Source organism: Monodelphis domestica, chromosome 5 (genome assembly GCF_027887165.1).
Source record: "Monodelphis domestica isolate mMonDom1 chromosome 5, mMonDom1.pri, whole genome shotgun sequence".
Lineage (NCBI taxonomy): Eukaryota > Metazoa > Chordata > Mammalia > Didelphimorphia > Didelphidae > Monodelphis > Monodelphis domestica.
Genome location: NC_077231.1, coordinates 241,571,681 through 241,597,141, shown reverse-complemented (window position 1 = coordinate 241,597,141; position 25,461 = coordinate 241,571,681). Strand labels below are relative to the sequence as shown.

The 25,461-nt window shown below is 33.8% G+C and overlaps 1 protein-coding gene across 4 annotated transcripts in view; it reads right to left on the bottom strand.

Annotated features, from left to right (window-relative positions):
* The window catches only part of WDR37 (WD repeat domain 37), a 98,757-nt gene that overhangs the window by 38,610 nt on the left and 34,686 nt on the right, over window positions 1–25,461 (bottom strand). For all 4 annotated transcript variants that reach the window (XM_056799995.1, XM_001365396.3, XM_056799994.1 and 1 more), the window contains 6 exons: window positions 22,212–22,347; window positions 19,579–19,650; window positions 18,511–18,555; window positions 6,179–6,255; window positions 1,569–1,809; window positions 532–673 (listed from right to left, as the gene is read on the bottom strand). In XM_056799995.1, the coding sequence (XP_056655973.1) occupies window positions 532–673; window positions 1,569–1,809; window positions 6,179–6,255; window positions 18,511–18,555; window positions 19,579–19,650; window positions 22,212–22,347 (713 nt within the window). The remainder of the gene's footprint in view (window positions 1–531; window positions 674–1,568; window positions 1,810–6,178; window positions 6,256–18,510; window positions 18,556–19,578; window positions 19,651–22,211; window positions 22,348–25,461) is intronic.

The window sequence follows — 25,461 nt, the reverse complement described above, 5'->3', positions numbered from 1 at the left end:
ACTTATCAGAAATAATACTCTCAATTTAATATGTAAGACATAGCTATTAATAAGGGCATGTTATATTAAGTGTTAATGAACTATCAGTCCCCTTGACTTCTTATCTATTTAAAATCTGACAAAAAGTTAATATTTAAAAAGATGAAAAATGAGACCCAGAAAAACTCTTAAGATCTATAAATTTTGCATTCCATTTAAAATGACAGTGACTAAAAAATATAGAAGTAAAACTAAAGAAAACCTGTCGATGGTTTTTCAAATGCCAACATGATTAATGATGAATGAGAATATTACTGCTCAAATATCTATTTTAAAAGAAACTAATTAATATCAAAATATCTGTTCTTAATCCTTTCCTTATTTCAAACATGCAAAATGCAAGATCAGTCCTCAAGAGATGACTGTTTTACAAAATTAGTAAATGTAGGTAGTATATTAGGTTCTAAGAATTAAAAATTAAATTAAAATGCAACACGTACCCACACACATCAAATAAATATAATTGGAATTTTAAAAGCACCTATCACTTACTCTGTGTGACCTTGAAAGACATTCACAGAATGGATTGAAGGATCTCTGAAATCCCAAAGGCGAAAGGTTGTATCACGAGATGATGTCACAACAAGTCTCTGGGTGGGATGTGTACAACAATGTGTTAACTCTTGATCATGCCCTATAACCACAGATGAGAACATTTAGAATAGCAAAAAGGCAATATTACTTATTTCATGAATACATCTATAATGTAGCATTAATCAAAAAAGCATTACTTCTGGTAGGAAAAAAAGGAAAATCAACATGGAGATTTTGTAGTTTCCTCTAATGTGTATAAATCAACTAAGGTGGAAACTAAATGTGAATAAGTCTTTTTAAAGACTAGTTTCTAAGAGAATCAAGGTTATCTAGTGCTAGCATTTCAACAAAACCTCAAATATACTATTCTTTTCAAGCATGCATTAAAGTAGAAATCAGGAAGTGGAAATGTATCAGTAATTCAATGTGATAAAAAAAGGCTTAATTTTAGGTTCAAATTACTTTTACATGATGAGTTAAGTAAAATTGTAGGTAAAAGCTCCATTTTTCAAAGATCCACCTCCAAGGTCATTCTGAATACATTCACATATAGAAAAATTTATTCTGCCAAAATGTGAAAATTTAAAACACAAGGGAACATAGACTGTTTACATCTGTTTTAGACCTGAAGGACGAAACTAAAAACAACCAAAATGTTGGGAAGCTCTCAATACAATAATTATGATTAGATTAGGAAACACTTTTTCTTTACAATTCTTCAAAAATTAAGTATTTCAATTCTTTGATCCATATTTTTCAGATTAAGTTTCCAACAATATAGCTCCCTAAGCTGTAGAGGGCCTGAAAATTCTATAACTAGAACACACAAATTTACTAACAAGGGATATTACTACAAGCTTCAGAAGTAACTTTTATAAAAAAAAAATCTTTGAAAGATTAAATTGTACAAAAGACATATTAACTACACTGGAAAAAATCATTAGAAAAAAATTACTTTTTTACCAAAGATAAAACAAAAAATATTGAAAAGGTACCTGTTAAAGAATGAACAAGTTCAGATGTCTCAACATCATAGAGGTTTGCTGTTCTATCCCATGAGGCTGTTACTGCTTGCTTCCCTCCAACCAACCAATCAGCTGCTATTACCACTCCTTGATGGCTTTTAAGTGTTGTTATGGGAACCCTAATGGTAGGGCAATCACTGGAACCCTCTCCATCTCCATCTGCATCATCTTTATCTGAAAATTCTACTTCATCCTCTCCAGACATTTGTTGCTAAAAAAAGAGGCATAAAAGTGAAACTTTTCTCATATAAAATAAAGTTTCTAAAGGCACTTTAAATTCCTTTACTGCAAGACACCATAATTATATTTCTCTTCTTCCTTAGAAAACCAATGAACATTTTATTAGTCTACTCATCCCTCAAAAATAACAACTAATCCAGAAAAGCAAATAAGGTCCCTGTCATATAATGGTGCTAATATCTCACATATGTCAACCAGTGGTTACCATTTGTAAGCAGAACGATGTTTTTATTTTTAATAAACTATAAACAATGCTTTAAATTCCCTCATGGCATAACAGCATAGAACAAAACAAAAATTAACAAAAAATTAATAATCTTTCATACAAGGGCAACATTAAATTTCCCTTTTATAAACAAAAATTGTTTCAAATATACTTTAAGTTATTCTTCGTTTAATACTTTCTATCTACACTCAACTAACTAACAATTTTGATCCTTTTCTCTATATATCTTTAAAACAAACTAAAGTCAAAATGAAAAGAACTTTAAAAGTTTCAGAACAAATTTTTGTGGAGAAAATATTTTATGTAAAAATTACCAAAAGTGGGGTAAGAAGATCTCAGTGAATAGAGAAACTGGAAATAGGAGGTCCTAGGTTCAAGTGGCCGCATATACTTCCCAAATGTGTGGTCCTAGGAAAGTCAATTAACCCCAATTGCCTAGCCCTTACCACACTGCTGCCTTGGAATTGATACTTAATATCAATTTTCTAAGAAAGAAGGTAAGTTTTTTTTAATTACTAAAATTTTTATTTTCAGTCTTTCATTAGCAGCTATTTTATAGGGTTTTCTTTTAGAAATTTAGCGAAATAAATTTACTAACAAGGGATATTTTTCAAAAATAAGCACTAAGCATTCTAAAAAAAGTTTCTACCAAAAAAAAATGACATTCTACATAGAAAATTGTCTTCAAATGTCAAATTGTCCCTACTTAAATGAAGTAAAATCATAAAATCACATTTTTTGAAACTAGAAAAAGAGTTTTTAAGTTTTACAGATAAGGCAACACAGTCATGAGAAATGAAGTAACTTATCAAAGGTCATATAGGTAATAAAATGGCAGACATGGAATTCAAATCTAAGTTAAGAAATTACTTAAACTCCTGGAGCATCAATTTCCTCCAAGATCATAGAATCTTAACTTTGAAGACTCCCAGGCCAGACACCATGCTAATATTAGACCAATTCTGTGATTATTAAATACAACTTTGCTAATAAAATTGCTAATATTTATATCGCATTTGAGGTTTAAAAAAGCACCTCACATATATAATGCAATTTGATCCTAACAACAACTTTGTAAGAAGTTGTTATAATTCCAGTTGTGCAGATGAGAAAACTACTTAATTTTAGCTGATTCAAACTAAGTAATGAAAAATCCCCATGAACTAGTACATTCAGAACACAAGATGATTTTATGTGGGCTGTGTAAGTTTTCATATATATATATATGTGTGTGTGTGTGTGTGTGTGTGTGTGTGTGTGTGTGCCTGCATGTATATGTATGTATCAATATATTTAGGTATAGTTTTCCTATATTATATAGCACATATAGTTTTCTTTTTTTGTTGTTTATTTTTTTTAAACCCTTACCTTTTGTCTTGGAATCAAAGGTAGAAGAATGGTAAGGGCTAGGCAATGGAGGTTAAGTGACTTGCCCAGGGTCACAGAGCTGGGAAGTATCTGAGGCCAGATTTGAACCTAGGACCTCCCGTCTCTAGGCCTGGTTCTTAATCTACTGAGCTACCCAGCTTCCCCCTATAATTTTCTTTTATAACAGTTTTCCTTTAAATATTATATATACACACACACATATAAATTATGTGTATGTGTACTTCCTTTTTATAAGTAGGGTGTGCTCCAAGCAAATGCATGTGGTAGTTTAGTAGAGTAAGATTTGGAATCATATTGCCTGGATTGTAACTCCAACTCTGTCACTTTCTATATAAATTTAGAGAAGCTGTTTTACCTTTTAGGTCTCAGTTTCCTCATCTATAAAACAAAAGAACTATACTAGATGTTCTCCTAAGGTCCCTTCCAACATTACATGCTATATATTATTGATTTTACTTCTCCAAGTCACTGATATTCAGTATATCTTTTGTCAATTAAGAATTTGTGTCATAATAAAGTGGAAGAATTCCATGTGAACTGGAACAACCTCCAGGAATTGATGCAGAGTGAGAGGAGCAAAACCAGGAGAACATTATATATAGAGACAGATACACTGTGGCACAATCAAATATAATGGACTTCTCTACGAGCAGCAATGCAATGATCCAGGACAATTCTGAAGAACCCATGAGAAAGAAAACTATCCACATTCAGAGGAAAAACTGTGGGAGTAAAAACACTAAAGAAAAACAACTGCTTGATTATATGGGTCGAGGGGGATATGATTGGGGATGAAGACTCTAAATGATCATCATAGTGCAAATACCAACAACATGGAAATGGGTTCTGATCAAGAACACATGCGATACCCAGTGGAACTGCACATCGGCTATGGGAGAGGGGTGGGTGAGGGGAGGGAGGAATAGAAAATGATTTTTGTAACCAAGGAATAATGTTTGAAATGGACCACATTTTTAAAAAGTACAAGGGAGGGATTTGCAATAAAACTATTAAAAATAAAAAAAGAATTTATTTACATTTTAATGAAAATTTTACAAAATCAAATGAATTTTAATTTCTCTATAACATAAATCCTATGATTCTACAAGTACTAACTGATCATTTTCAGCTATAAGTTTATGATCCTAAGATGCAAAGCTTAAATTAAGTTGAAAAGCATGTTTAAGACATTAAATACTTCATGAATATAACATCAACATTTACAAGTAAAAAGTGCAAATTCACATGAGATATGTGATCATTAAAGATGATTCAGCATAAATATTACCTGACAACACTTTAAGTAAGTCAAGCTGATGTACATATTTAAAGTCATTAAAGTCTAAGTCTTAAAAAATTATAATATTCTCTAATAATCTCTCCACTAAATTTCTACTCTGATGCCTCATCATGGCAATATAGGCTTTGGTAGAGCCTATCAAGCTTCAAAGTTCTTGACTTCAGGCCTCCTATGAAAACCAGCCTAGTTTAGTTTAGAGAGAATTATCACGAGAAGGGTAGTCACCAAGTGATTAATTATTTAATTAATTCACTTGTAAAGACAATCGACTAGGGTTGCCAGGGGTTAAAATGTGTGCCAGTGGAAGCAGTATCAAGATCAATTAAGTCATTGAATTGGTCCTTGAAAGTGCAAGCCTATAACATTGCAATTATCACACACTGTAACAACTCAAACTTAATTTCCCAAAAATTAGACCAAAATTCTGCATTCAGAGTCACAGAACCAGATATAAGTTGATTGAATCCTATATTGAACCCAAACACAATGAAAAGAAAAATCAAATCAAAATCAAAATTTTAGGCAAAGTATGAAATTCTGCCACGCAATGCACAGTTGAGTTTTCTCTGATTTAATCAAAGCTTTTGATTTACCTTAGTGAACTGAATCTAGAAAAATTAATAAGCACAAGTTTATTTAGTTTCTACATAAGTCATCTACTACTTGTATGGCAAAATTTATCCATAAAAGAATGAAATTAAGTTCATTTTAATTATGTTACATTTTTCATTATGAAGGAAATTCCTACTTTTGAACTTAAAATACAGTACAGATGATCACAATTAAATTCCTATGAGAATTTATTCTCAGGCAGAATAAGATCCTCCAGCATCTGCCAATTTTCTAATTTATATTAAAATCAATTTGTCTGAAAAACAAAAAAGCTAAAGATAATTGTCTTGAAAAATACTTCAGGGGCAGCTGGGTAGCTCAGTGGATTGAGAGCCAGGCCCAGAGATGGGAGGTCCTGGGTTCAAATCTGACCTCGGACACTTCCCAGCTGTGTGACACTGGGCAAGTCACTTGACCCCCATTGCCTAGCCCTTACCCCTCTTCTGCCTTGGAGCCAATACACACTACTGACTTCAAGACGGAAGGTAAGGGTTTAAAAAAAAAAGAAAAGAAAAAGAAAAATACTTCAAATCCTCAAAATTTGATGGTCATGGCCAAGATGTTTCTCATTAAACAATTAATTTGAATGTTCACTCTAACAGATCCCCTGGCTTAAGAAACTTATGAAGTAATTGCAAATAAGCAAATAACAGGTACATATAAGGTAATATATAACAATATATGATTAAAGTATTTGTATAAAAAATGCAACAGGTTTAATAGCAAATGTACAATTAAGCTATAAGAAGTCAAAAGTAACATAGTTAGAGTTTATAACATAACTGAATTTTTAATTTAAGTAAAGGCACTTACACTAGTATCTGTAGTAGGCTGTGGTGTTGGTAACTGTATCATATATCTCCAGATATGCGCTGTTTGATCTCCAGATGCTATGAAGAATAAATCAGAAAAACAAATGTTTCTCAAAATACATGCAATACAGAAAATATTTTGTGCTATTTTGTCTAAGCAACATGAGCAATATTTTTATAACAAACACTATTAATGTCATTTGATAAGACAAGAGAAAATGTTTCTAGAACTTTATGATGCTGCTGAGAACAATGATTGAATATAAAAAGATGAGTAAGACAAACTAATTATCATTAAACTATCCTCTCACTTGTGGGAAAATAAACTCATTAATGGTCACGGTTCACAAATAATAAAATTCACTACAAATTTAATTTAGAATGGAATTTCATTATAACAGTTTATTTACTATATGTAATATTTGTAATAATAACCATAATATACAAAGTGATTTAAGGTTTGCAAGGCACTTTACAAACATTATTTCATTTGATCTTCATAATCCAGGGAGACAGGGGCTGATATTTTATCACCATTTACAGATTAAGAAACTGAAGCAGACAAAGGTTAAGTGATTTGTCCAGTCTTCCCAATTCCAAGATATCTATCTATCTGTGTGTGTGTATGCATGTATATACATATGGGTTTAATGTACACATACACATCCCAAAATTCACTCTCTCATATAGGGCATCTATAAAAGTACTCTACTGGAGAAATAACAGTTGTGAAGATGGCAGCTTAGAGAAAGCTAAAGTTTGGAGCTCCAGAAACTCTTCCTTACAGATCTCAAACAGAATGCTCCTAGGGCATCGAAATTCAAAACAAACAGCAGAATAGACCCCGGAAACACTCCTCCTGGACCTGGATCAAAAGGTACGGCCCCCCCAAGAGTCAGAGCCCGAGATCACTCGGGTCTAAGGGGAAGACAAAGGGAAGGTCCCAGGACCCATCCCCCCCAACCAAGACTGTTGAGTCCCTGACAGCAGCAGGAACCTCAGGGCAGGCAGGGGGGCCTGGGAGTCGGCTGTTCTGAGGGCCTCCCCCTGAAAACAACCTGAGGCAGTCGCGGGGGCACCCAGACAGTAGGGAGGCAGAGAGAGACGGGGGGGGGGGGGGGGGGAGCCTGTAGCCCCCTGACCAGAACCTTCCATCTGGGTCTCATTGAAGGTCGCTGCCTGAGGGCATACTCAGTCTGAGGTTAATCCTATCACCAGCCCTCAGAGCTCCAGGAAGCCACAGCACCTCCCCCCTCAGAGTGCAGGGTCATCTGAAACAACAGTAACCCTCAGGACTGGCAAAAGGGCCTCAGAACTGAAGGCTGAATCCTGAAAACAACCTGACCCAGTCGAGGGGGCACCCACACAGCAGGGAAACAGAGAGAGACAGGAGGAGCCTGTAGCCCCCTGACCAGATCCTTCCATCTGAGTCTCACTGAAGGTCCTTGCCTGAGGGCATACTCAGTCTGAGGTTAATCCTATCACCAGCCCTCAGAACTCCTGGAAGCTGCAGCCCCTCCCCCCTCAGAGTGCTGGGTGAGGCACAGAAACAAGGACCAAGCCATAGAAGGGACAATCTGCCTAGGGCTAAAACCTCTGAACACCAGACAGAGATAAGAAAAGCTAATCCTCCCCACACAGATAGAGATGGCAAACTCCACAGAAGCACAAAAAACCCAAAATTCCAAAAAAAAAAAACAAGAAGAAGGAGGCGAATTTAAACGCATTTTATGGAGCAAAAATACAAAAAACAAAGGAGATAGAAGAGGAAACACAAGCAAATGCTCCGAAACCTTCCAAAGGAAATGGAAACTCTCCACAAACCCACGAAGAATATGAATCAGAAATTATCAAAAAGATGGAGCCTTCTGGGAGGAAAAATGGGAAATAATGCAAAAGAAATTCACGCATCTACAAAACCAGTTTGACCAAACTGAAAAGGAAAACCAGGCTTTAAAGCAAGAACTAATAAAGCAAAGCCAAAAGACCAAGAAATTAGAAGAGAATATAAAATATCTCACTGACAAGGTGACAGATTTGGAAAATGGAGGGAGAAGAGATAATTTAAGAATAATTGGACTTCCAGAAAAGCCAGAAATAAACACCAAACTCGACATCATAATACAAGATATAATCAAAGAAAATTGCCCAGAGATTCTAGAACAAGGGGGCAATACAGCCACTGACAGAGCTCACAGAACACCCTATACACTAAACCCCCAAAAGACAACTCCCAGGAATGTAATTGCCAAATTCCAAAGCTATCAAACAAAAGAAAAAATCCTACAGGAAGCCAGAAAAAGACAATTTAGATATAAAGGAATGCCAATCAGGGTCACACAAGACCTTGCAAGTTCTACTCTGAATGATCGTAAGGCATGGAACATGATCTTCAGAAAGGCAAGAGTCTTCAACCAAGAATCAGCTACCCAGCAAAACTGAATATATACTTCCAAGCGAAAGTATGGGCATTCAACAAAATAGAAGATTTCCAAGTTTTTGCAAAGAAAAGACCAGAGCTCTGTGGAAAGTTCGATATCAAAAATCAAAGAGCATGGAATACCTGAAAACGTAAATATGAAGGAAGGGGAAAAGGAGAAAAAAGTTATCTTCTTCTTTTACTCAAACTCTCTTCTATAAGGACTACATTTATATCAATCTATGTATACTAACATGTGGGGAAAATGTAATGTGTAAATAGGGGGAAAAGAAAGACCAAATAGAATAATCTTTCTCACACAAAGATTCACATGGGAAGGAGAGGGGAAGGAAACTCCTATAAGAAGGAGAGAAAGAGAATTTTTACTTAAACCTTAATCTCAGGGAAATCAACTCTGAGAGGGAAAAACACCCAGATCCATTGGGATCTTGAATTCTATCTTACCCAACAAGGGTAGGGAGAAGGGAAAACCAAGGGGAGGAGGGGGGGAGGGAAAACAAAAGGGGAGGGAAAGAGAGGGGGGAGGGGGAGGGAACAAAATGGGAGGGACTAAAAAAGGAAACATCAAGGGAGGGGACAAGGGGGATTGATTTAAGGTAAATCACTGGACTAAAAGGTAGAGCTGAAGAAGAAAAGGTTAGAATTAGGGAAGGATATCATAATGCCAGGGAATCCACAAATGACAGTCATAACTTGGAATGTGAATGGGATGAACTCACCCATAAAACGTAGACGAATAGCAGAATGGATTAGAATCCAAAACCCTACCATATGTTGTCTTCAAGAAACACACATGAGGTGGGTTGATACCCACAAGGTCAGAATTAAATGATGGAGTTAGACCTTCTGGGCCTCACTGACAGAAAGAAGGCAGGAGTGGTAATCATGATATCTGATAAAGCCAAAGCAAAAATAGACCTGATCAAAAGGGATAGGGAAGGTAATTATATTTTGTTAAAAGGGACTTTAGATAATGAGGAAATATCACTAATCAACATGTATGCACCAAATAATATAGCACCCAAATTTCTAATGGAGAAACTAGGAGAATTGAAGGAAGAAATAGACAGTAAAACCATATTAGTGGGAGACTTGAACCAACCATTATCAAATTTAGATAAATCAAATCAAAAAATAAATAAGAAAGAGGTAAAAGAAGTGAATGAAATCTTAGAAAAATTAGAATTAATAGACATATGGAGAAAAATAAATAGGAATAAAAAGGAATACACCTTCTTCTCAGCACCACATGGCACATTCACAAAAATTGACCATACATTAGGTCACAGAAATATGGCACACAAATGCAGAAAAGCAGAAATAATGAATGCAGCCTTTTCAGATCACAAGGCAATGAAAATAATGATCAGTAATGGTACATGGAAAACCAAATAAAAAATAATTGGAAATTAAAAATTATGATACTCCAAAATCATTTAGTTAGAGAAGAAATCATAGAAACAATTAATAATTTCATCGAGGAAAATGACAATGGCGAGACATCCTTTCAAACCTTTTGGGATGCAGCCAAAGTGGTAATCAGAGGTAAATTCATATCCTTGAGTGCATATATCAACAAACTAGGGAGAGCAGAGATCAATCAATTGGAAATGCAAATAAAAAACTCGAAAACTATCAAATTAAAAACCCCCAGCAGAAAACCAAACTAGAAATCCTAAAAATTAAGGGAGAAATTAATAAAATTGAAAGTGATAGAACTATTGATTTAATAAATGAGACAAGAAGCTGGTACTTTGAAAAAACAAACAAAATAGACAAAGTACTGGTCAATCTAATTTTAAAAAGGAAGGAAAAAAAGCAAATTAACAGCATCAAAGATGAAAAGGGGGACATCACCTCCGATGAAGAGGAAATTAAGGCAATCATTACAAATTACTTTGCCCAATTATATGGCAACAAATACACCAATTTAGGTGATATGGATGAATATATACAAAAATACAAACTGCCTAGACTAACAGAAGAAGAAATGGAATTCTTAAATAATCCCATATCAGAAAATGAAATCCAACAAGCCATCAAAGAACTTCCTAAGAAAAAATCCCCAGGGCCTGATGGATTCACCTGTGAATTCTATCAAACATTCAGAGAACAGTTAATCCCAATACTATACAAACTATTTGACATAATAAGCAAAGAGAGAGTTCTACCAAATTCCTTTTATGACACAAGCATGGTACTAATTCCAAAGCCAGCCAGGTCAAAAACAGAGAAAGAAAACTATAGACCAATCTCCCTAATGAATATAGATGCAAAAATCTTAAATAGGATACTAGCAAAAAGACTCCAGCAAGTGATCAAAAGGGTCATCCACCATGATCAAGTAGGATTTATACCAGGGATGCAGGGCTGGTTCAATATTAGGAAAACCATCCACATAATTGACCACATCAACAAGCAAAACAACAAGAACCACATGATTATCTCAATAGACGCAGAAAAAGCCTTTGATAAAATACAACACCCATTCCTACTAAAAACACTAGAAAGCATGGGAATAGAAGGGTCGTTCCTAAAAAATAATAAACAGTATATATCTAAAACCATCAGTTAATATCATCTGCAATGGGGATAAACTAGATGAATTCCCAATAAGATCAGGAGTGAAACAAGGATGCCCATTATCACCTCTACTATTTAACATTGTACTAGAAACATTAGCAGTAGCAATTAGAGAAGAAAAAGAAATTGAAGGCATCAAAATAGGCAAGGAGGAGACCAAGTTATCCCTCTTTGCAGATGACATGATGGTCTACTTAAAGAATCCTAGAGATTCAACCAAAAAGCTAATTGAAATAATCAACAACTTTAGCAAAGTTGCAGGATACAAAATAAACCCACATAAGTCATCAGCATTTCTATATATCTCCAACACAGCTCGGCAGCAAAAACTAGAAAGAGAAAGAGAAATCCCATTCAAAATCACCTTAGACAAAATAAAATACCTAGGAATCTGTCTCCCGAGACAAACACAGGAACTATATGAACACAACTACAAAACACTCTCCACACAACTAAAACTAGACTTGAGCAAATGGAAAAACATTAACTGCTCATGGATAGGACGAGCCAATATAATAAAAATGACCATCCTACCCAAACTTATTTATCTATTTAGTGCCATACCCATTGAACTCCCAAAATATTTCTTTACTAATTTAGAAAAAACCATAACAAAATTCATCTGGAATAACAAAAGATCAAGGATATCCAGGGAAATAATGAAAAAAAACACATATGATGGGGGCCTTGCAGTCCCAGACCTTAAACTATATTACAAAGCAGCAGTCATCAAAACAATTTGGTACTGGCTAAGAGACAGAAAGGAAGATCAGTGGAATAGACTGGGGGAAAGCGACCTCAGCAAGACAGTATACAATAAACCCAAAGATCCCAGCTTTGGGGACAAAAATCCACTATTCAATAAAAACTGCTGGGAAAACTGGAAGACAGTGTGGGAGAGATTAGGTTTGGATCAACACCTCATACCCTACACCAATATAAATTCAAAATGGGTGAATGACTTAAACATAAAGAAGGAAACCATAAGTAAATTGGCCAAACACAGAATAGTATACATGTCAGACCTTTGGGAGGGCAAAGACTTTAAAACCAAGCAAGACATAGAAAGAATCACAAAATGTAAAATAAATAATTTTGACTACATCAAATTAAAAAGCTTTAGTACAAACAAAAACCAATGTAACTAAAGTCAGAAGGAAAACAACAAATTGGGAAAAAATCTTCATAGAAACCTCTGACAAAGGTTTAATTACTCAAATTTATAAAGAGCTAAATCAATTGTACAAAAATCCAAGCCATTCTCCAATAGATAAATAGGCAAGGGACATGGATAGGCAGTTCTCAGATAAAGAAATCAAAACTATTAATAAGCACATGAAGAAGTGTTCTAAATCTCTTATAATCAGAGAGATTCAAATCAAAACAACTCTGAGGTATCACCTCACACCTAGCAGATTGGCTAACATGATAGCAAAGGAAAGTAATGAATGCTGGAGGGGATGTGGCAAAGTAGGGACATTAATTCATTGCTGGTGGAGTTGTGAATTGATCCAACCATTATGGAGGGCAATTTGGAACTATGCACAAAGGGCGATAAAAGAATGTCTACCCTTTGACCCAGCCATAGACTGCTGGGTTTGTACCCCAAAGAGATAATGGGGAAAAAGACTTGTACAAGAATATTCATAGCTGCGCTCTTTGTGGTGGCCAAAAATTGGAAAATGAGGGGATGCCCATCAATTGGGGAATAAATTGTGGTATATGTTGGTGATGGAATACTATTGTGCAAAAAGGAATAATAAAGTGGAGGAATTCCATGGAGGCTGGAATGACCTCCAGGAAGTGATGCAGAGCAAGAGGAGCAGAACCAGGAGAACATTGTACACAGAGACTAATACACTGTGGTATAATTGAACATAATGGACTTCTCCATTAGTGGCGGTGTAATGTCCCTGAACAATCTGCAGGGATCCAGCAGAAAAAACACCATTCATAAGCAGAGGATAAACTGTGGGAGTAGAAACACCGAGGAAAAGCAACTGCCTGACTACAGTGGTTGAGGGGACATGACAGAGAGACTCTAAAGGAAACCCTAATGCAAATATTAACAACAGAGCAATGGGTTCGAATCAAGAACACATGTAATACCCAGTGGAATCACGCGTCGGCTATGGGGGGTGGGAGGGAGGAAAAGAAAATGATCTTTGTCTTTAATGAATAATACTTGGAAATGATCAAATAAAATATTATAAAATTTTAAAAAGCACTCTACTGAAATACAGTAGGAGAGGTTTTTTATCTATTTATAGAAAAACAAATTTTACCATCAAGTTTTTCATATAAAAATGAAATATTTTGGTGAATTCAAAAGAAATACTAATCTCATAAATGTTACCAAAATGCTTTATTAAATAACCCTTTTAAATCACCTCATCTTACTTATGTTTTCACTACAAAAATATTATAATTTATTAGCCTTAACAGCTATTTTACTACAAGGAAGAAGCAATTTATATAAAGTTTATTTCATCATTATATCTGAGCCCTTTATTCTGAATGAATGTCTCCACTGATAGGTTAGTTGCCAAGTTATAAAAATTTTGGTTTTGTCAATCTATGAAACAAAGAAAAGCACAAAACAGCCCTCAGTTTGGTGGAAGTAGTGGAATGACAAGTGAGAGATAGCATATGCTCAAACCTCTGACATTTACTAGCTCTGTGACCACAGACAAGTCATTTAACATCTCTCAGTCTTAGTATCCGCATCTAAAATATAAGTAACAACTCTAGTATCTACCACATAGGGTTGTTATGATCAAATCAGATAATGAATGTATGCATATACTAAAATGCTCCATAATGTCAGTAATTACTGTTATCTCACCTTTTTCAACTAGGATCACATAAAAAAGGTTCCTTGGACAAATTACTATCCTATTATTCCTTTACATTTCATGAACTATTATAGTGCTTTTTGTAGTTGAAGAAAGTAAAATAACTAGCTTTTGTAGTAGAATAAAAAAAAAAAACAATTTTTTTCTGTAGTTGAATAAAAGCATAAAGATAAAAGCTCATTCTCTGCAGGCTTGCTGAAAACATCCTTGGCACAACTGTAGTAGCAGATAGGGCAAAAGAAATAATATGCATCTCATTCTTTTCCCATATGATTTTTATTTATCTCCTAGGCCAGGTCTTTATATTTTGAAAGCTTTTCCTTCCAGTTTGGAGACTTTAAACATTTGGGATGATGAGATGCATACTCTTAATAGACATTATTCTTAGAATGTTATAAGTCAATATTATATTGGGCAATCATAAGCAACAGTTTAATCTGCGATAATGATATAGTTCAAATACTGTTTATTGTTTGAATTATAAAAAAAATTTTGAGGAATGTATTTTTATAATAGAGATTGGTTTTCTCTCAATTCATGAAAAATAAGGAGCTTTTATGTATATTTCTAGCTAAATGTCATATCCTGTTAAGGTTATATCAAATCACTTTTGACATGATGATATTTGACATCTACCTTTCAGAGAAATTTCTATCCTCCTATGGTGGTTACCATGGCAACAGTCCCCCAAATAAACTACTGTGTACTAGTCCTTAAATATTTTTACATTTTTTGTCAAAAATGGTTAAGAAAATGTGTTCACTCACGATGGCTTTAGTGGACACCAAATTACTCTCTCAATACAAATTGGTCACCTAGTTGAGTTTGTATTATTACATTTTCTTAAAAAGAACTTTTGGAATTGCAGTAGAAGAATTCCCATCCCTTTCAAAATCATTTGAGACTTTGATGCTATTTTTCAAATCTGTTTCATTATTAGATATGATTTCTAGAATTTGTAATGCATGAATATTTTCAATGACCTAGAGTTATTTAACTTCTCCCTCTTGAGAATTTAATATTCTTCCATTTCACCCCTAATTTTCATCTAATCTCAGGTTAGAGACTTTTTTTTTTATTTTTGTTTCTCATAGACCTGTACTGGTTAACAGCACATTGTGATGTGATTTAGCCTCTCACTGACAAATATTATAAAGCCCTTGGCAACAGCTAAAAGGAAGCCTTTGGAATTAACCAAACAGGGAGAGTATGATATGGTCAAACTACACTTTAGGAAGATCACTTTGAGTTAGAGGGGGGAACAGTCCCAAGGCAGGGAGACCAACAGACACAGACTACTGCAATAGTCATGTCTCATAGTATGACAATGATATTTGCATGTCATATTATATTACAATAGTCCAGGCATGAAGTGATGAAGTCCTGCATAGAGATTGCTGCAATGTCAGAGAGAAGGGGCTTCATAAGAGACAGAGTGAAAGGTGGCATTGACAGGATTTGGCAACAGCTTGGATATGAAAGTGTAAGAGAGTGTGGGGAGTTAAGGAAGACACCTAGGTTGTAAACGTGGGTTACTAGGAGGACAGTTGTGTCCCTGGCATTAATAGAAAAAGTTAGTAAGAAGGAAGGGTGAGAGTCTAAATATCTATAGAAAGTCAGTTTGAGATGTCCAATAGATAACTAAAGCTATGAGACTGGAGGTCAAGAGAGACTTTCATATAAAAAGATCTGAGAATGAGATTAGGATGGTAAAGCCTAAGAATAAAGAAACATAAAAGGTTAAAAGCTTACAGATTATTTAAATAGGATCAGATTTTATATCATGAAAAATTTCTTCCAAAATGGTCAAGATATGGTGACTACTGAGCAAAATCATCAGATGAAATTGACATCTTAACAGAAAAGAAAGATAATTATTGCTCACAGTAATTTCAGCATGAGCTGTCCATGTACAATTAACTGACTGACTAGTTAAAAGGTCAAAATCAATATCATTTTTAAAAGGGGTCATGAGAAAAAAAGCGTTATTACAATAGCTCCAGGGGGCAGCTGGGTGGCTCAGTGGATTGAGAGTCAGGCCTAGAGACGGGAGGTCCTAGGTTCAAATCTGGCCTCAGACATTTCCCAGCTGTGTGACCCTGGGCAAGTCACTTGACCCCCTTTGCCTAGCCCTTACCACTCTTCTGACTTGGAGCCAATACACAGGATTGACTCCAAGATGGAAGGTAAGGGTTACCCAAAAAAATTTTTTTTGTTTAATTTAAAAAAAAATAATAGCTCCAGCCCAATCTAAAAAAGCCATCAATTTCATCTCTTCCAAATTTAAAAAGGAAATTGGACATGTACTATTAAAGGCATTAACTTTCCCAACATTAACTAATTCAACCTAAGTCATAAGAAAGAGCCCAGAAAATCTCAAGACACCAAAAAATATCTTTACACTAACTAGAAAGAAATCAAAAGCAATCAAGATTTAGAGCAAAAGTTCATCTCAAAAATGAAGGAAAATACATGAATATCATACCTTTATAAATACTAGGAAGTAGTTGAGAGGAAAAGAGGCATTCATATCCTCAAGTTTGCAATTCATTCTCAAGATGTTTGAGAGATTTTAGAAATATGACATTTGGATCAATAAATACTGCTGTCTTGCCAAAAACTGTTTTTTTTTTTTTTGGTTTAAAAAAAAATGCTGTAATCCTTTTGAATTCTTTTAATCTATCCCTCTTTAAGAGATGTTAAAAATCCATTTTTAAGTGCTTTTAAAATCAAGTTTCCCTCAACACTTTTTTTTTTTGCATCCATCTTTAAGATGTTTAATGTTTCTCAGGCTTAAGATACAAAAGACTAAATTGGGGAAGGGAGGTGATACAGAGACTAGCCTAAGATTACTTACTGTCTGGGCCTTAATGCCCCAACTTAATTGTTATAAACCAGTCTCCCCATCCAATGGCAGATTCAAACAATAATCTCATGAGGGAGGGATCCTTTCTTCATGTGTGTGTGTGTGTGTGTGTGTGTGTGTGTGTGTGTGTTTGTCTAATCTAGGTGCTATTCTAGACCTAATTACTGCTACTTCTTCATTTAGCACATTGGGATATTAAATTAGAATACTATCATTAAATCAAGTTAAGAATTTTCATTCGTGTATGAAAAATTAATCAAAGGAAATTCTGAAGAATACATGGAATGGACATCAAAAAAATGATTATAGTGACAGAGTCTGAGCTTGCATCCTAAGAAAATAACTTGCCAACTTACTTGCCAATTCAATTACAATGTAATAAAGCTGAGCAAATCAAACATTCAATTATTATTTATAAGTATTTACTATATATATGCCAGCACTGGGGTAGGTGCTGGGAGAGCAAAAACAGAAAATGAAACAAATTCTATTCTCAAGGGGAAACAATAATGTATATGTATATTTGGAATAAACAGAAAGAGAATAAATATAAACAAATACAAGGTTAGATAGGAATGGAGGGCAGTAAGAGCTGGGAGGGGTGGCTCTTCTTTAAAGGATTTATGAAAAGGCATGTATAAAATTGCATGAGTTAAGAAGAACCATACAAAATGACTGGGATCTGAATTAGTGGAAAGGGTACTCAAGCTGATGAAATCATGATCTGTATCCTATAAACTTTTTTGCCTTTTTTGAAAATATAAGATACACAAAACTAAACAAGTTGATAGCTTTATGTATTAGAAAACTAGTTTTGGTGGAGTGTAAAGTCTATCTTTTTTATCTGTTTTACTCACATATGTATCAGGAGACAGCAATAATGAGAAGAGATAAAAGACAATTAAGTGTTGCCTCAAATACTATGTAGCTCCCAACAACTGCACTATTAAGAGATGTAATTTGCACCTCAAAAACAAAAAGCTGCTTTCTTACCTATAATAGGCTTAATTAAACAAGGTATATATGTTCATTTCACTCCCCCCAAAATGCAATTAAATTAAAAGACTGACTATATAGTGGGAAAATCTTCGCATGCAAATGTTTTATTTAGTCTAACTAGGAAAAGCAACAAAAAGTATAGCTTTACTCATCTTCAAAGTACTCTGTAGTTTACAGACGTTTACACACACATTATCTCATTCAATTTTCACAACATAATTTAGGAAAGTATTATTATCCTCACTTTGCAGATGAAGAAATGGAGGCACAGAAATGTCATACTAATAGTTGCAAAGCCAATAACTGGCTATTACTACACTATCATAATAGAATAAGAAATTTCTTTCCAACCACATAATTACCTCTCAACTTTATTACACAGAACAGCTTAATGTACATAAAATCCCTACATATAGAATGCTCCTGATAACTGTTAACATTCAGTGAATATTTATTAGTAGCATCAGCAATCAATCAACAAGCACTTACTAACTTCCTATCACATACCATGCATAGTGCTAGGTATTCGGGATACAAAAAAGAATTATTATTATTAATATATTTGAGCAAGAAATTTAAATTTCACATACCAGTAAGAGCAACCTGCTCAGAAGGATGAAATTTTATGGAATTTACTGCAAAAACAAAACAAAACTAAATGTTATATGGTAAAAAGATCACAATACATATTTATCAGTTTATAATAACGTGTACAACACAAAAGCACCTATCATTACCTTTTAGAGTTTAAAAAAATCAAGCAGTAAAAAAACTTTTAATATTTTATGCATTTATTCAGAATGTTAATGGCCTAAAATATAACTTAAGCAAATAATCATATTAATCTTTGCTTCTTTCTAAAAAGATAGATATGTAATACATAAAAATGAGAAACAAAAAAGCTTCCAGTTTGTAACCTCTCCCTAAGTCACCTTAGTAGCTAGTAGCTAGCAGAAATGACCAGTTATCCTAACTTCTAACTCTTACGATTTTTATAATGTAAGCCTGAGAGGGAAGAAAATCAAGCTAGTCCTAGGAATTATATTCTAAACAATTAAATTTATTTTTAATGAAAATGAAAAATCAAACTATTATTATAGAACTGAAGAAATACTCAAGTTACTGGTGGATAATGACATAAGTAACACTATTACTAATACTACTATAATGTATTACTTATAAATTGTAAGAACAAATAAAAATTCCATAGCTTAATAATTTTATAGTCCAAACTATTTTTACCTAAAGTATAACAAAGACTGAGTTAACAATGTTTTAAACAGAAACAATAAGAGATCTGAGGAACTACCAAGGCTTGTCAATCCAGCTACGATAATAGAATTTATTTCATCTTCCAAAAAGACTGAAGTCTAACTAATGTGAGTTTCAGAAGAGGAATGTGATCAGCTGCCAGAGTACTCAAGCTGCACAAATGCCTTAAAAGTCTTCAATAGCAACAGGTAGGACATTATAGACAGTGAAGCATTCCCCTTTCTTGGAGTTTAACCTTTCAGTAAAGTTAGAGTCTACAACAGATTACGAGTAGCAGTCAAGAATAATTTTAATTCTGTAACATGAATGGACAGTCTTATAAATTAAATTGAAATGGGAAAAATAAATTTTGATAGTAAATGTCTTTAAAATCTACACAGACTTACCTGACCCAACATGACCTGCATACTTGACGAGGCACTTCCCGGTTTCTATGCTCCATAATAAAGCTGTGTGATCTGGAAAGGAAAGGAAAGAGTTGCATCTGAACAATATCACACAGAAAATAATGAAAACACAATCAGGACAAAGATCAATATTTTAACATCATAAAATGAACAATAAAATATTTTAAAGTATACAAACTACAAGAGTATGATGTCCAAACATAATAATCATTCTACCAGGTGACTTGTTGATTCAATCACAAAGCTGATCCACTGAATTGCTCCTAAGTCAGTCACTGGGAAAATTTTCATAGGCTATTCTAAAAATTTATTAATGAGGAAGTTTAACTTTTATTGTCCATTTGAGATATACCAAAGAAGTACTTCAAATATGAGAGGTAAAAATAACAAATCCAGAAAATTCTTTTACTTAATAACATTCAGAAAATAGCAATCTGAAAAGAAAAAAATTTAAATAAAATTCCTTTACATATAACTAAGCTAGAAAAATTATGTTTTCTTTCTGCAGGCCTATTTCAATAGCTAACTGTGTATGTATGGCCTTTCTTATTATATTACTCTAGCTCATTCTTGATTATGCATTCTAAATCAAGACAATAGGTATATGATAATAAAAGCTTTATTTAGTTGGGTGTTAATAAATCTTCCATTTACATTTGAACATGAATATCTTATGGATTTATGACTCGCAACATTTCAAACAAAGTAATTAAACACTATAAATGTCTCCAAAGAAACTGAGAATTATTCAGCTTTTCCATCCTTAATCAATTGCTTACCTGCCCATAATTCCATGTTTTTAATAGATTAAAAGGACCTCTCACCTCTAAAAAGTATCAATGTTAAACACGGAAAGCTGATTTGAATTTATACATGATGTAAGAAAAAAAATTTACTAACAATTCCTAAAAATATTCCTATCCAAAGTAGAATGGGCTACCTTTGGAATAGTAAGCTTTCCTTTATATGTCTTCTAGCAAAGGCTAGATAGTCTACTTCTAAAATATGCTGTAGAGATGATTCCTTTTTAGATATGGTTTGGACTTGATAGCCTCCAAAACTTCTCCCAAATCAAGGATTTTCTGAAATATTCTAATTTAGACCTTAGCTGAGGCAAAGAAGACTTTTAGTTTAAATTCTAGTTCCTAGACTAGAATGATCTAAAATCCCATGTATGTGAATAAAATAATTAACTAAGGAAAGCTGGTAATAATATCAATAAAGATATTATTGTATCTAAGAGATTATATCAATATTAACATTTAAGGAATACAAAAGAAGCTCAACAATATAGGAAAGCCTGAAGATTAGCAGTAAGGGCTCTGTTTACAAATGAAAGGAAGGCTCAGAATACTGAACTAATCAATCCAGATTACTGGGTCTCTCAGAAATCATGAGAAAAAGGCAGTTTCTCTCAGTACTCCATTCCAATATTTTATTTCAGTCAAATTCTGTCTGCTCAAACAGTCTCTTATTTCAGTGGGACTTTCTGGCAAGGCACTTAAAACTTCTCAAGGCCTCATTTTCTTGATTTGAAAAAAGAGATGGCTGACTGGATGATCTATAAAGAACAAATCAAGTATCAGGGACCTCCAAGCAATACTTCAGAGATGACTTGTATTTTTAAGAACTGAAAAAATGAACATATCTCCAAAAAATTTGAAAGGCAATTCCCTTATGTATAGGAAAAAAAATCAGCTAAAACTATCTCTTCTTTATTCTAACTAAAAGTGGCTTTCTTTTGCCTTGTCCACTTTACCCTTGGAAACGACAATTGAATGAGCAATCACATTTAACAAGCTCAATAAATTATTTTTAATAATAGCATACTACCCCTTAAATTTACATTTTTTTAATTTAAAATGGGCATTGAAAATGATATATTATTTGGTCTATAATAAACATTATCCTTTTTTAAATAGGAAGATAGCTACTGCCTAAACCCTGCTACTGTCTGAGTCTGGAGTCCCCCTCAAACTTTACCCTCCTTTGGTATCTTAGTGTTCATTGATTAAAAATAATCAAATTCCATTAATAGAATTTCACTGGAAAGCTAAATATACTTCTACAACCAGAATACTTTAACCACAATTAATAGCAAAGGTGTGAAATAATCAGAAAAGCATTCCCAAAAATGATGGATTAATGAAGGGAAGAAAACAAAGCTCAAAAAACCTTAGTTTCATTCCCATAATTAAATAAGTGAAGAGGGTGAAATAATAAAAGATACTTTCAATTTTGAAGAGTTTTATTTGAAAACTGTACCTTTTTATTTAAGAGCTTCAGCCCTGAAGAAAAAAAATTAAATATTTTGCTCCTCAAAGTATTTCAAATACTTAGAAGTTGTGGCAATTAAAAAAGCACCAAAAAGCTAAAGAATGCCACCCTGACATCAGTACCTACTGATTCATTTCCTAGAACTTACAATGTGATATACTCAAACTTCAATCCTAAATCTCTTTTAGGTTTTGTGACTAATAGCTCTGTTTCAGTTGGACCATTTCATTTCAGTCAGCATCATGTCAGCAATATGTCAGTTATTGCTACTTAGTTTCCAAAAACTGTAGTTGAATGATTGTTTTTTTTGTTTTTTTAAATCTTTCAAAGTTTACCAGCAGAAGCAGTCCCCAACACCACCGGCTGTGTCCTTGTAACACTCACATCCCAGATTCCATCCCTGTGGCCAACATATTCCTTCACTAGTTGGCAAATTGCCCTTGATGTTGTAGTCTTAAAACTGGAAACAATCTAAAACAACAAAGAGAACAATATTTATAACATTCTTCTTAACAGTAATCAATATTTTTTTAAACTACCAAAAAAGAGGTTAAAAAATTCTTTCCCTCAATTTTTTTCAAACTGTGAAGAGAATATTTTAGGCATTAAAGGAATGTGACTAAAGTGCATATTGAAACCAAGAATCTGAAACTACTTGAAAGCAAAAGAATCTTCTTGCTCTGTGCCAGTTTTAATGATTAAGTCCCTGCCATGGGTTTTATTCACTTTCTTTAGTTTTTGTTTTTTTTTTCTCTAGAGAAAATTAAAGCAAAGGAAAAAAATTTATTAGGACATTTAAGATATTCCAATCAAAATTCAAATCACATCAAGTCATGTAACAAAACCTTATGAGATTTAAAAGCTTGAAACGCTAACCAAAAAACACATATACAATAGAAAAGATTCTGTGGTTTTGCTCTAATGAAAATTTTAAGTTTTTTTCATCAAGAGGCCTTGTAGTTCAAAAAACTTTGTCTAGTTTAATTTTAAAATCTACTCTCACTATAGGAAACAAAAAACAAATTTAAGAAGTCTTAAAATCTCTTAAAATCTATTTGAACCAAAGAAATGTTGAAGATTACCAACCATCATATAATTTCTTTTTTTAATTTATTAATAGAATGCCTTAGCCTCTCCCACCTTACCCGCATCATAGAAGGCATTGTCCTGGAGACATATATTCATATAAATTGTCTTCACTATTTCAACCTTAAAGTTCACTCTTTCACAATTTATTCTTCTTCCAGTATTAACTCTGTAGCTGTGTCTGATGTTTTCTTGATTCTACTCATTTCATTGTTTGTTATCCCATGTAATTCTTTCCTAAAATTAGCCTGCTCATTATTTCTTAGAGTACAGTAGTATTCCAGCACAATCATATACCATATATTTCTTTAGCCATTCCCCAATTGATCAGCATCCCCTCAATATCCAATTCTTTACCATCAAAAAGAGAGCTGCTCAGAACCAGGAAAACCTTACACACAAAGATGGATACACTCTGGCTCAATCAACTGTAATGGACTTCTCTACTATCAGCAATGCAATGATCGAGGACAATTCCGAGGGACTTATAAGAAAGAACACTATCCACATTCAGAGAAATAACTATGGGAGTAGAAACACAGAAGAAAAACAACTGCTCAATCACATGGGTCGATGGGGATATGACTGGGGATACAGACTCTAAAAAATCACCCTAGTACAAATATCAATTATATGGAAATAGATCTTGATCAATGACATGTAAAACCCAGTGGAATTGCACATTGGCTACTGGAGAGGGATAAGAAGAGGGGAGGGAAAGAACATAAATCATGGAATCATGGAAAAATTCTCTTAATTAAATAAAAATTTTTAAAAAGAGTTGCTATAAATTTTTTTATAACAGGTTCTTTTCCTTTTTTGTCTTCTTAGGGAAACATTGCTGGGTCTAAGTACATACACAGTTTTATAAACACTAGGAGTCATTCCAAATTGCTCTCCAAAATGGTTGGGTCAATTTACAGCTCTTCCAAAAGCATGTTAGTGTTCCTATTTTTCCACATCCCCTCTAATATTTGTCATTTTGTCCTCTAGTCTTTTTAGCCAATCTGACAGGTGTGAGATGATATCTCAGAATTGTTTTGGTTTGTATTTCCCTAATCAGAAGCAGATGGGTGGGTCAGCAGACTAAGAACTAAGCCTAGAAATTGGAGGTCCTGTATTCAAAAGTGACCTCAGACACTTCCTAGCTATGTGCTCCTGGGCAAGTCACTTACTCCCATTGCCTAGCACTTTCCTCTCTTCTGCCTTGGAACCTATAGTATTGATTCCAAGATGGAAGGTAAGGGTTTAAAGAAAAAAAGATTTACTCAGCAAAGCAGTTTTTAAAAATCATTGGATATAATAGAGAATGCCTTTAAAATACAATTTAGTAATAGGGAGAGAGTTTTAGGGAATATAGGAAATGGAACTATGTGAATTTTTTCATATATAGATGTTACTACTTCTTATTATAGCATTTTCTGAAACTAAAAACAGCCCTTCTTTCTTATTTAAAAAATTATTTATCGTTATAAAAATATTATTCTGTGAACATGCCATGAGTTTGATTAAAGCAATCATTTTCAAATTCATTCTCTTTGCCACACTCTTGCCAACCCATTAGAAATTCATTAAAAGTCATTTAGGGGAAAGATGCTGATTCCTTTTCATATGACTTTTCATTTCTTCCACTATCTCATCAAAGATAGTTTGTCTAAAAGATTCTGAACTAGAAAAAGTAATCACTATAAATGAATCTAAATTAGAACTGTTTTTATGGCATGCTTAACTTTTAAACCAAGATTTCTGGAGTACTAATCAGGACACATATAGCTACTAAACTATTTCTCCTAATGCTAATTTCCAGTTGCTTAGGTTTTTAGCAGGATTCCACATACAGGAGGCCTGTATCTGATGGGGATAAATTGCATGAGCTACTGTAGATAGCTAAAACCTCATTTATAACAAATGTCTGCAGATTCCCATATATGTGCTATCTCTTTGCTCTTGCCCCTTATCTAGGTTCTCCACCACCACCAAAAACAAAGAAAGTGATAAAAAGTGATAGTGAAAGCATAAGAAATACCCTACCCTCATGCTGTGGTCTACCTACCTACAAAAAGGTGGGCAGACCTCCAGTGTTTCCTGGTCAAGCCAATGGAAACCATAGGAGGTGGTGCTTCCGTGGCTATCTGTGAATAACTAAAACCTTGGAAAGTAGAACTTCGGATAAAGAGGCAGTACTATATTTAAAAGTTCAGAAACTGGAGGGGAAGGACGGGAGAGTTTTATTAAAAAGGTTAGCATCTTTATTAAACAAAACTATTCTGGCACATTTTATATTTGCTGCCTGGGCAGTTACTTCACTGTTTAAAATAAAGAGAAAGGTGAAAATAAGTCTTCCCTTTTTCCATTTCAAAAAAGAATAGAAAAAGTAACAAATTATAGAAGCCTAAAGAGGTATATTTTATATTTATTATTAACTGGTCCTGAAATTTCATTGGTATAGAGAGCTCTGAGTGAAGAACTCTCTTTACCAAGACCCATCAGCAGCTTTTC